Here is a 12,436-nt window from a genome sequence, read left to right on the forward strand (position 1 = left end):
GGCTAGTAGGTGGTAGAAGTACAAACCAGAGACTGTTTCTAAAACCCATAAAGTTTATTACTAAGACATACTGCCTGTCTGGTCTCTCCATTTTATTGTTTACATGCTTCCAAAACAATGGTTGAGATAACTATAATATAAAAATGGAGTTACCATCAAAACATTAAAATTTTAAAAATACAGCCAATGATAAGAAAAAGGTACTGGGAATTCAGAGTGAATTAGCTATGGCAATTAAGCACAAACTTAAGATCTTAGATTTGTGTAAGTCAGTGCTAACATGGATATACCTAATTCCCGTGTTAGATAAAGCTAAATTTCATCTGGAAGTAACCTTTTTTCTGACATTAAAAATACTCAAAATTTATCACAGGAATCCTTTAATAAAGGGACAGTATATCACAAGCAGTATTATCAATATCCATTGGGCTAAAAACAGGAGATACTCCTCAGAAGGTTATTTATTTTGTTTCTCCTCTAAGAAAACCAGGGAGGAAGAGTAAATTGGATCATTTAATACATAACATTGTAACTGTTAGAACCCAATTAAAAACAGCTGAGGATATGAATCAACTTTTCTCCAAAAAAGATAAATGATAAATAAGCACAAAGTGATGCTTGAGTCTGCCATAGGGAAATGCAACAGTAGTATGTTGATAAATCAAAAAGACAGATAATAACAAGTGTTGGTGAGGATGTGGAGAAATTGGAGCCTGCTACGGTATAAATGTTTATGTCCCTCCAAAATTCTATGTTGAAATCCTGATGCCCAATGTGATGGCATTTGACGGTGGGGCCTTTGGGAAGTGCATAGGTCATGAGGGTGGAGTCCTCATGAATGGAATTAGTGTTCTTACAAAAGAAACTCAGGGATCCCTTGCCCTTTCCCCCATGTGGAGACACAGCAAGAAGGAACCATCTATGAAGCAGGGAGTCCTAACTAGTCATCACACTAAATTTGCTGGCACCTTGATCTTGGACTTCCCAGTCTCCAAAACTGTAAGAAATAAATTTATTGTTTATAAGCTACCCAGTCTGTGGTATTATGTTCTAGCAATACGAAAGAACTAAGGATCCTCATGCATTGTAAAAATGTAACCTGCTTTAGAAACAGCTCCTCAAAAGTTTAAACATAGAGCTACCATATGACCCAGCAATCCCAATCTCAGTTATATACCTAAAAGAAATGAAAACATATGTCCATATGTACAAAAACTTGTGCATGGATATTCATAAGAGCCTAACAATAGAAACTTGAATGTCCATCAACTCATGAATGAATAAAATGTCCTATATCCATATAATGGAATATTATTCAGCAATAAAAGAAAATGATGTACTGATAATGTACATAAGATGATGTACTGATACATGCTATAACACGAACCTTGAAAACTTTATGTTAAGTGAAAGAAACTAGTCATGATGTACACATATGATTCCATTTATATGAAACATCTAGAATTGGCAAACCCATAGAGACAAGTGGTTGCCAAGGGCTGGGGAGCAGGAGAGAGGGTGGTGGGGGGGAAATGGTAAGTGATTGCTAATGGTATGGGATTCATTTCTGGGTGATGAAAACTTTGAAAATTGATTGAAGCTGTCTGAGAAGCACTATCATGGGACCTTGTTAAACTAGAAGCATGGAAACCAAGCATTAATAACTGTCTTCTTCAACCATAACAGAATCTCACTAAGGTAGAATTGCATTATGGGATTATCTATACAGCTAAATTAGGGATAGTTTCAAGGCTGAATAAGCTTATCAATGATTACTATCTAAGCTTTTTGGACTGTGGATCCTTTGAGGATTTGTTGAAAGCTTTGAAGAGGTAGGCATGGTGTTACCCAGAGTAGTCTAAATAGCTTCACAGACATTAGAGGAGGACCCTCCATGATTGTGGTAAAAAAGACATAAACAAGATCACTGCATAATCCCATTTCAATAGAAATATAAGAAGAAGGGAGTGGGAAATGCACAAAAATGACCAAACATTCTCCTCTCCTGGCTTGCAGGATTGACTATTAGTACTTCTTCAATGGAACTCTAGCCTGTCCTTTTAGCTTCCTGAATAAAATTTAAGATGCGCAAGAGTCAAATTGCTCCTGTTTTCTGAGAGCTCCCAAAACAGAACAGATTCCTTACTTTCTTTAAACCTCCCTAAAGTCATCTTACAGAAATCCTATAACAAACTCCACCTGACTCTGAGACACTCCATGGTCTTGTCTTCCAAGGGTTGGGTCTCCCTTGCTGCAACAGTAAGCCTAATTATATCATAAAATATCAGATGCTGTTAAGAGTATATATAAAATTTTATGTATACTGGGACTTTGTGTTCTCATTAAAAAATGTATACATGCATACTATATATGAGATAATTGCATTGATATATGACAGATAATGGCTACACCCCCAAAATGTTTAAAGCTATTATCTCTGAATGCTGGTATGCTTGTTTTTTTTTGTTTTTTTGTTTTTGCTTCTCTGTATTTAATATTTTCCTTCAAAAACAGTCTATAATTTAAGAAGAAAATAGGGGAGAGAAGAAAAACTCTGTTCTAAAAGAATGTACTATGAGGGAAGAACGTCAAAATGGTTAATATTCAAAATGGTTGTCAGTATATAAGGTGTTCAGACTTCAGCGTGTTTGAGTCACTTGGGATGCTTGCCGAAAATGAAAGATTCCTGGGCTTCCTCCTTGGAGTCAGCCTCAGAAGCTACACTTTGGACCCCAGCTGATTCTGACCCATCAGGTCTGAGGAGCAGCCTTGGGAAAAGCAAGTTTTTAGACCAACTAGAACAAAAGGATGTACAGATTAACAGAGGAAGGAGAGGACTTTCTAGGCTGGCAGGACAGCAAGCAGAGCTTTAAAGTACGAAGCTGCATGAGCTGAGGACAGGGAGCATGAGCAGTCTGGTGCACAGTAGCTCTCAGTAAAATGGATTTGACCAATCTAAAGGGACTGAGGGTCCCTTTAAAGAACAGTTGGAAACAGGCAGGTTTGAATTGGTAAAGTGGGTATATAAACTTCACTCAAGCCTCCAACCCACACTGCTGCCATCAATTAGCAATTCACGTTTTTTTCAGTCTATATCTACGTTTTTCAAAAAGCAAGTTTAACTTTTCCTTAAACATTTCCACCAGCAATTTTTTTTGAGCCTATTAAATCTCTTCCATCTTCCTAGGAATTCATCCTCTTATCTTTGCCTATGCTCCCAGTCTCTTGAAAACCTACTCCCAGCCAATAAGGAAACACAGAAAATTAAGTTTAAAAGCCTCCTACTGGAAAAAAAAAAAAAAAAAAAAAAAGCCTCCTACTGGGCATCAATAGGACTCAGTATATATAAAAAAAAAAATCCCTATCTTTCAATATCATGTTAACAACTTTAAAAAAAAATGATAAGGGATTTTCCAGTGAGTAATCTGATCTTTCACTTCTGTCCAGAAATTTTCAAGTGGAAAAGTTATTTCTACTTTTAACCATATAAAAGGGATTTTTAGAAAATATTATAAGTGGATACTTTGGGGTTTTATCTATAATACAAAGTAAAATAACTTCACAGCTAAAATAGACTTCAAAGAACAAGTTTTTAGTGATAACAATTGTTCTACATCCTGTTTGCCCTAACCCACATACACATGCACACACACTCAAAAAGAAAAATAAATTATATTTGAGCCAGAAAATTCCCCTCAATACTTTATGTTCCTTAAAGCAGGTGATACTAAATGGCTTTTGTGAAATCATTTATGCAATTCAATTAACAGTATTTTTCAATTAAGAGAGAAATACTATTTGATATTAAGTCAGTTTAATGCAAATGGAGTAATAGTATCATGTCCTAATCTTAAGCTTATTGGAGTAGCTAATTTGAGCAATTTAAACATAAATTTCCAAACAAAGGAGGGTCACTGATAAAGTAAACGAAACTCAAAAGGCAAGCAAGAATTTGTTCTACCTAGCGATTATAACACTATTACAATAACACTATCATGCATAAAGCATACTACTGAAAGTGAGGCCACGATATGTATTTGCATTGATACTATCTCAGCAGGAAAGGGAATTTAGAGGTCCACTTTCAGGTGATTTGGGGTAGCCTTCAGAAGACCGACTGTCCAATGAACCAAATGCCATGTCTGATGAGCACTATTACAGACTTAAGATACCTTCAACAACTAGAATGCCTTTTTGGTAGGTTAATGTCAAAAATTCCATTTTAATAATGGCAACTTTATGCAGAAATAATCACATATGCTTTTCCCTCTTTTCATGTCTTTGAGCTAAATACTTCAATTGTGACGGCTGGCAGAGCATGGTGCCTTTAAAACCAAATAGATGTGGCTCAACTCTCCATTCTGCCATCTGCACTGGATAGATTCACATACTTGTTTAGCTTTTGTTTCATTGGGCATAAAATAGAGGTAACATTGACCTCATAGTTCAAGGATTAAGAGATATCCCATGCACCTAGAAGTTAAGAAATACTGGTGGTAGAGTTCCCTAAGGAGTGAAATGTCTTCTGATTAGAGAATAAATCACAGTGAATGGTAAAGGACAGTTAGGAAAAAAATATATATATATAAAATTGCTGTGTGTAATAAAGGAAAAAGAACCTTCAGATTTCACAAAGAGCCAAGAGAGAAGAGGAGAGAGGACCCAAAGATAGAAAAATGTTGGACAAAGAAGAGGACAGCATAGCGAGGCGGAAATGAAGCTGTGACCGGACAAGAGTAGACAATAAGAAGTTGCCTGTGGCTAACCTGGCTCCTAATAAAACACATGTTCTATTTTAAGCCCCCCCCCCATACTGTAATGTAAATCTGGCATGTTAGCAACCCTTCCCCCCAACAAAAAGGAAGAAATCAGAGAAAACTAGCTTGTGTAAAGACACGGATGTCTTGGGTAAAATCTTATTAAAAGTTTACTTGGGCGCCTGGGTGGCTCAGTGGGTTAAGCCTCTCCCATCGGCTCAGATCATGATCTCAGGGTCTGGGGATTGAGTCCCACATTAGGCTCCTTGCTCCGACCGGAGCCGGCTTCTCCCTCTGCCCCTCCCCCTGCTTGTGCGCTCACCCACATGCTTTCTCTCTCAAATAAATCTTAAAAAAAAAAAAAAAAAAAGCCTACTAAATACAACTGCCTGCCTTGTGTGAGGTGTTCTGAAGAACTCAAGGCATGTGGGCCATGTTCCAGATTTGAACTTACATGAGGTGATGAAAAGAGAACAACAGCTTTAAGAGATAAAGACTTGGGGATCCCTGGGTGGCTCAGCGCTTTAGCGCCTGCCTTCTGCCCAGGGCGTGGTCCTACAGACCCGGAATCCGAGTCCCATTTCATGGAGCCTGCTTCTCCCTCTGCCTATGTCTCTTCCTCTCTGTCTCTCATGAATAAATAAATAAAATCTTTAAAAAGAGAGAGAGAGAGAGAGATAATGACTTGAGCAAGCTGAAGAATCAGCAGAAACAGGAAAATGATCTAGTGGTATCTGGAAGGAAATTAAACCCCAGAGATATTGGTGGAGGGAGAGAAGAGTCAGGGTTCACTTTATTTAAATATATTATAGGACCCAGTGATGCCAATAGGCTGGTGGGCAGGGGTGAAAGCCAAACTGCTAACATCTGGTTACATGCCACCTCCCTTGGTTAGTACTCAGCAAAAGTCAGCTTTCCTCCTGTATGAGGAATGGATAACATATCAGATACAACTGTTTTCAGGCTTCTTACAAGCATGGGTGGGGGGGAGAGGCAAACTTTAAAAAGTGATATAAAACTAGTATGAAGTTGTTACTTTACCCAAAATAGTCCACCAAAAATGCTGAAACTGCTTGGCAAATGGGGTGAAGGGTGGGAGAGGGGGAGGAGGAGAAGGAGACCTACCTTTAGGAAAAGCAGGTATTTGTCTAAAGCCACTTCCCAGCATGCCTAGGACATCAGTGATTTCCATCATGCCAGATACAGAAATGCTGCGATCTTCAGGAAGGCAATCGAACGGTTTGGCGGGGGGAGTCAGACAGAAGGCTTAGCATGAACAAACATCTCTTTGCTGCAGTTTGAATGCTCGGGTCATTTCCCTTTGGAAACTTTTTTTGCAACAATATGGCCTTTGCAAATAAACGAGGAATTACCGTACTATTTCACGTTAACTGTAAATGGCTAGACATTTATGCTCAGGTATCGGGGGAAACTTTAGCCTTTTCCATTTCCAAAGTATTACACACGCGCGACAGAAAGACAAGGCTAAATGCGTTTCCTTGGAAAACAGGTGCTGCAGGATGAAGGTGCAGCCACTCCCCTGGGAGGGCTCCGGGGGACCCCACAAGGCACCAAGTCCGGGAAAGGGGATAAGGCAGGGCTCATCGCGGAGGTTATCGGTGCACAGGTGCTAGCGTTCGGTCCATTTAGAATGCCCAAACAGAAACGAATGATATCTCCCTCCACTTAAAATAAACCAAGGGGACTGTTTGTCAAACTGCAATTGATCCCCTTCTTATTTCTGAGAAGCAGGAGTAAAAGGGCTGCGGGGAATCGGTCAGAGAGCCTCTCCCAGTCCCACGCGCGTCCCAGGTGCAGTCGGTTCCGCACAGGGTCCGCTTCGATGGTGACTGTGACTTAAGCCCTGAAGCGTCGCAACCGGAGAGGAAATAACTCGATACCCAGTTTGACCAACCCGTGCTGCGCTTCTGGGATGCGGGGCAGGCGTCCTTCTCGGTCAGGTACGTGTTGCAGAGGGTAAGCCCCAGCCCCGCTCCGCAGCCCGGTCCCCAGCGGAGCCAGCCTTCCCGCCCCCCGCCGGCAGCCGCGTCCGCTCGCCCCTACCTTTGCCCATGATCCTTGCTCCTCGTCCAGCCCCAGCCGGCAGGTGCCGGGAGGCGCGGCTGTCGCGGCCGCTACATGTAAACACGCTCCACGTGTGCTCGCCCAGCCCGGGTCCGCACCACGTCCGTGGCCCCTGAGGACGCGCAGCTCTCTCACGAGCCCTCGGAGGCTGCGATGTTTATTCCACCTGAGCGTGGAGGAAACGTCGCCCGCAGTAGGCGAGCCCCTGAAAGAAGGGCCGAGACAGGGTGGACCTGTAGCGCCCCCTGCCAGCCGGCAAAATAGTCGGCGGCCGGAGCAGCCAGGCGGTTTGCGAAACCCACGCGGCGTCTAAAGGCGCTGCAGTGGCGGCGGGGACGCGGCGGGGGGGGCGGGGGGCGCCTCCCGCCTTCTCACCGGAGGCCCCGCCCCCGGGCCGCGCGCACCCGCCCGCGTAGGCCCCGCCCCCTCGCCGACACAGCGTTCCTGCGGGGGCGCGCGCGTGCACCCTAATCCCCCGCCTTCCGGCTCCGGCGGCGACGCTCGCCCCTCGCAGACGCCGCCGCCGCCGCAGCCGCCGCCGCCGTCGCCGCCGCCGCCGCCGCCGGTGTCAGCTTCCCTCTAGAGACTCCATTTGCTTTCAGGGCAGTGTGGCCGCCGCGCGGCCTGGCGCAGAGCGATGCCCCCGGCCCGCTGACCGGCGTCCCCTGGGCCGGGCGCGCGCGCGCTCGCTCCCTCGCTCGCTCGCTGCGGCGGTGACACCCTGGTCGCCGGCGTCCAGGAGGAACCCGGGCTCCCTCCGCGTGAGCAGAGACGTCCCGCGCGCCGGAGCTCGCCCTGCGGGGACAGGCCCTCGCTAACACGGCTTGTCTCTGAGCTCTTAATTTCAGGAGGTAGGCGATTCAGGTCCCGCTGTCACTCCACGGAATGCCGGAAAGCGGCATTATCTGTCGGATTCTGTCACCACACTGATAGGAGGCGTTGATTTTTTTTTTTTTTTTTTTCCTCAGTGTAGTTGCAGGGTAGATCTGAGTAATGTGCCACAGACCCTGATATTGAAAAAAATATTTTTGGTATTTTCCTTTAGGTGTCGGAGGCACCGAGTGCTTACACAGCTCCCCACAGGAACTACTTCTGTTGGCCCATCGAGGATCATCTTTCACCAGGATTATTTTAACATCTTCACTGAGCCTTCCACCTCATACCCTCTACCATGAGTTCTGATCTCTACCAGTGAAGTTTTTAATGCTTTCTTTAATCATGTGACACCACCTCTCGTCCACCTTTTGCCTTTGCAGTTGCCAGATACATTAGGTAGAAGTTTGTGTCATGTTAGAGTATAAAGTTTTCTGCCTGTCCATTTCCACCTTATTTGCGCTGCTCACTTCTGTCCAGCTTGCTTTACCTCGCTTGTCTATGATTTCCATAACCACCCACTTGAATAATCTCTAGCAGTCTTTGCCTGAAAGAGGCAGTATTCCATACAGTGCACACTGCCTGGCAAAGACAAAAGTCGGGAAGAGTTTTTCCGCTGTGTTTTCCTATATGTCATGTCTACAGGTCCTGTCTTAAACTATTTATTCTCTAGCACATGTCCCCCAAATAGTCCCATCAGAGCCTCAGTTCCTCTAGCAAAGAATCTCACCTGTAATGATGGCAAGAAAAATTGAATACACAATAGGACTATTTTAGAGACCTTGCTGGTGCAGTTCTTGGTTGCAGTCTTCTTTGAGAGTGCAGTTCAAGGGAAGACCCTAAACTAAGTGAAAAGGAAGAAAGAAAGTAGGTTTAATTAAAACTAGTCCTTGTTGAAAGAACTTTGGAGGCTTTGAAAACAGCAAAGTGAAGGGAGTCACATAGGCCTGGCTTAGAAATTGGACAGTACCCCGTCCATCTAGGTCCGGGGTGGAGGGTGGGTGGGGGGAAAGGGAGGGTATCTTAATCCATTTTCTAGTCTTATTGTATTCAGATCTAGTTGTTAATCATCTTGTCTAGTAATTGCTTAAAATAAGACGTAAAATGTTGGGGAAACGTAAGCGTGTGGTGTTGACAATTAAGGACAAGCTTGACATTATCAAGAAACTTGAGGAAGGCATCTCTTTCAAAAAGCTTTCTGTGGTGTATGGAATTGGTGAATCCACAGTTCGTGATATTAAAAAGAACAAAGAAAGAATAATAAACTATGCAAACAGTTCTGATCCTACCAGTGGGGTATCCAAACGTAAATCAATGAAGTCTTCAACATATGAGGAACTGGATAGGGTTATGATAGAGTGGTTTAACCAACAGAAAACAGATGGGATTCCAGTGTCTGGAACAATTTGTGCAAAACAAGCCAAATTCTTTTTTGATGCTCTGGGGATGGAAGGTGATTTTAATGCGTCATCTGGCTGGCTAACTCGATTTAAGCAGCGCCATGGTATTCCAAAGGCTGCTGGTAAAGGGACAAAGTTAAAAGGAGATGAAACTGCTGCCAGTGAATTTTGTGGTAACTTTCAGGAATTTGTTGAGAGAGAGAATCTACAACCAGAGCAAATTTATGGTGCTGATCAAACTGGATTGTTCTGGAAGTGTCTACCATCAAGGACATTAGCTCTTGAAACTGAGCAAAATACTTCTGGTTATAGGTCAAGCAGAGAGAGAATCATTATTATGTGTTGTGCAAATGCCACCGGTTTACACAAACTTAATCTTTGTGTTGTGGGAAAAGCAAAAAAACCCCGTGCATTCAAAGGAGCTGACCTTTCAAACCTTCCTGTCACTTATTTCAGTCAAAAAAGTGCATGGATAGAACATTCTGTTTTCAGACAGTGGTTTGAAAAATACTTTGTGCCACAGGTACAGAAGCATTTGAAGTCTCAGGGGCTTCTAGAAAAAGCAGTGCTGCTTTTGGATTTTCCCCCTGCACATCCAAATGAAGAATTATTGAGTTCAGATGATGGTAGAATAATTGTGAAATATTTGCCACCAAATGTCACAAGTCTAATTCAACCTATGAGTCAGGGAGTTCTAGCCACAGTAAAAAGATACTACCGAGCAGGACTTCTCCAGAAATACATGGGTGAAGGAAATGACCCAAAAATGTTTTGGAAGAACTTGACAGTGTTGGATGCAATTTATGAAGTATCAAGAGCTTGGAACATGGTAAAATCAAATACCATAACCAAAGCATGGAAAAAACTTTTCCCTAGCAATGAAGAGAATTCAGGCATGAACATTGATGAAGGGGCCATTTTAGCAGCTAACTTAGCAACAGTTTTACAGAATACAGAAGACTGTGAACATGTTGACATTGAGAATATTGATCAGTGGTTTGACTCTCGGAGTAATGACTCAAGCTGTCAGGTGCTAACTGACAGTGAAAGTGCTGAGGACCAGGCCAAGCCTGCTGAACAAAAGCACTCCAATAAGACTAGGAAAGCAGAACTGAATCCAGAGAAGCATATTAGCCATAAAGCTGCCCTTGAATGGACCGAGAATTTACTGGATTATTTAGAACAACAAGATGACATGCTTTTGTCTGATAAACTGGTATTACGGAGGCTTCGAACGATAATAAGGAGAAAACAGAAAATCCAAAATAACAAAAGTCATTAATAATACTGTTAACTGTATTTGTATCTTTGTGACTTTATCTGCAGTGGAACTTCATTATCTTGTTTGAAGTGCTGTGGATTTCAAGGCTAAATGCATTTTATAAATGATTTTAGGATTAGACACCATTTTGGATTACTTAAATTACTGCTCTTTAATGTTGATTCTAGTAAGTGAGCATTGCCATGTAACTTGTTTACTGTTTCTAATCTGTAGTATACTAGTTAGATCATAAGGTACCTGAGGCCAGGGATCTTGTGTCTGTTTTGTGCCTGAATTTCATTGTGTGTAATAGAGGACCATGCACACTCTAGGCAATCAATAAATCTTACTTAAATGGAATTTTTATGACTTTCTCTGAACTTCAGTTTCCAAATGAAATATGGTGGGGATTAGTTTCCATTTCCATGATGTTTTCACCTGCTGGAATTTTTAGAACTTACCAAACATTATGCTTGAAGTGTTTCACTGTGAAAGAGAAGTAAAGGAAAATAGTTTCAAGCTTAAACAGGCATTCTATACCAACAGTATTTGGGCAGTCAGCAATTACATTGGCTGTCTCTGAGTTTAGAAGGAAGAAAAAATATATCTCCAAGGAAAGGCCTTGCACTTTACTTTTATTCCATCTGACAGTAGGGAGAGTGCATTCATAGTTGTGGAGAGAATGCCACCCCTATTCCAGAAAAATAGATTTCAGTTCCCAAACCATTGTAATTAGAAGAGGTGAGAGTTAAAATTTATTATCTTTTATTTGGATCCTTTATTAGTATAGATATAACAATAGTTTTTCTCTTTATTAAGCGGTTTGATATATTTTTAAGCAGTTTGATATTTATGTAACACTTAAAAGCTCACAAAGTATGCTTTTTATATTTTTAGATTTTTTAAAATATATTTTTTAATTTTTTAAATATATTTTAAATTTTTATAGCATTTTTTTTGAGGATACTGAAAACATAAGCATACATATAATTTGTGAAATCATCCATCACATGAATGGTGGACTAACATTAAACAGAACATGAGAAAGGCACTGTAAAAGAGGCTGCTGTGTGATCACAGGCAAGTCATTTCACCCATATGTAAAATAAGAATAATATGTAGAGAGTTTTTGTGAGGAACAAATGATTAAATATATGAATTTTAAGTTAATACAGGCTTAGAGCAGAACCTGGCTCAGAGTAAGTCCTGAGCATTAGCTACTGTTACTGAGTTGCTGAAACTATGAGTTTCAAAAGTTATGCTGAACAGATCCAGTGTGTGACTCAACTGTGATGTTGCTGCATTGGGAAAATCCTTGAAAGGGAAGTGAAAGAAAAGAACTCTGCCTGCATACCTCACTGTGCCTAGCAGTAGATGGTCATAATTAATAATTTATTTCAGTGAAAACTGAAAGGTTTATCCAGCTTAGAAGTCACTTCCTGACCATCTACTGCTAGGTGCAGTGAGGTATGCAGGCACATTTAAGACCTCTTAGGTTGAATTATAAAAGAAATTAGAATGGAATTGTAATTTCTTTGCTACCTAGCCTGCTAATAAACATATGTTGTCATTGTTCATAGAAGACAATCTATGTTACTAGTATTGGCATAATTCACAGAAGTAATAAAATGCCTTTAAACTAGATAAGATAGTAGGCAGGATATTTGAAATATTTTGTCAAATTATGGTAGCATAGAATCAGTGGAAAAATTCAGAGCAAAAGTGACAGAAAACCCTGGTTATAGGAATTAAACCCAGCCATCTATAGGGAGCTTTGTTGTGATTTATTTGAGATTTTAGGATCCCTGACAATTCTTCATGAAGCTATCATTAGAGCACCGAGTTCTTTCTGCCTTTTGGGCTGAGGCTTTGGTTCAAGAAAGGCTGTTTCAGAAAACCACAAAGAATCGACTTTCTTTGGGAAAATGTGTATATTAACATACCTTTCTCAATTTACACAATTTCAATTACTGGATAGGCCGGAGGAAATGAAGAACTACATGATTGAGTCCTGAGGCTATTTTGCTTCTTGGAAACTAAGGGGTTCTGAAACCTGATAA

The 12,436-nt window shown here is 41.5% G+C and overlaps 2 protein-coding genes across 2 annotated transcripts in view; one reads left to right on the forward strand and one right to left on the reverse strand.

Moving 5' to 3' along the window:
* Positions 1-6,953, reverse strand: part of FAM13A (family with sequence similarity 13 member A) — a 342,559-nt gene extending 335,606 nt beyond the window's left edge. The window contains exon 1 of the mRNA XM_072810208.1: positions 6,822-6,953. The gene's annotated coding sequence lies outside the window, so the exon portion shown is untranslated. The remainder of the gene's footprint in view (positions 1-6,821) is intronic.
* A 473-nt stretch (positions 6,954-7,426) lies between these two features.
* On the forward strand, positions 7,427-10,736 carry TIGD2 (tigger transposable element derived 2). Its single transcript, XM_072810803.1, has 2 exons — positions 7,427-7,693; positions 7,888-10,736. Exon 2 carries the CDS (start codon positions 8,820-8,822, stop codon positions 10,395-10,397), a length of 1,578 nt encoding a protein of 525 aa, XP_072666904.1. The 5' UTR covers positions 7,427-7,693; positions 7,888-8,819; the 3' UTR covers positions 10,398-10,736.
* Positions 10,737-12,436: the final 1,700 nt, after the last annotated feature.

Source organism: Canis lupus, chromosome 33, assembly GCF_048164855.1.
Source record: "Canis lupus baileyi chromosome 33, mCanLup2.hap1, whole genome shotgun sequence".
Taxonomy (NCBI): Eukaryota; Metazoa; Chordata; class Mammalia; order Carnivora; family Canidae; genus Canis; species Canis lupus.

Coding starts and splice junctions, on each gene's coding strand:
- TIGD2 (XM_072810803.1), top strand. CDS start 8,820: ATGTTGGGGAAACGTAAGCGTGTGGTGTTGACAATTAAGGACAAGCTT.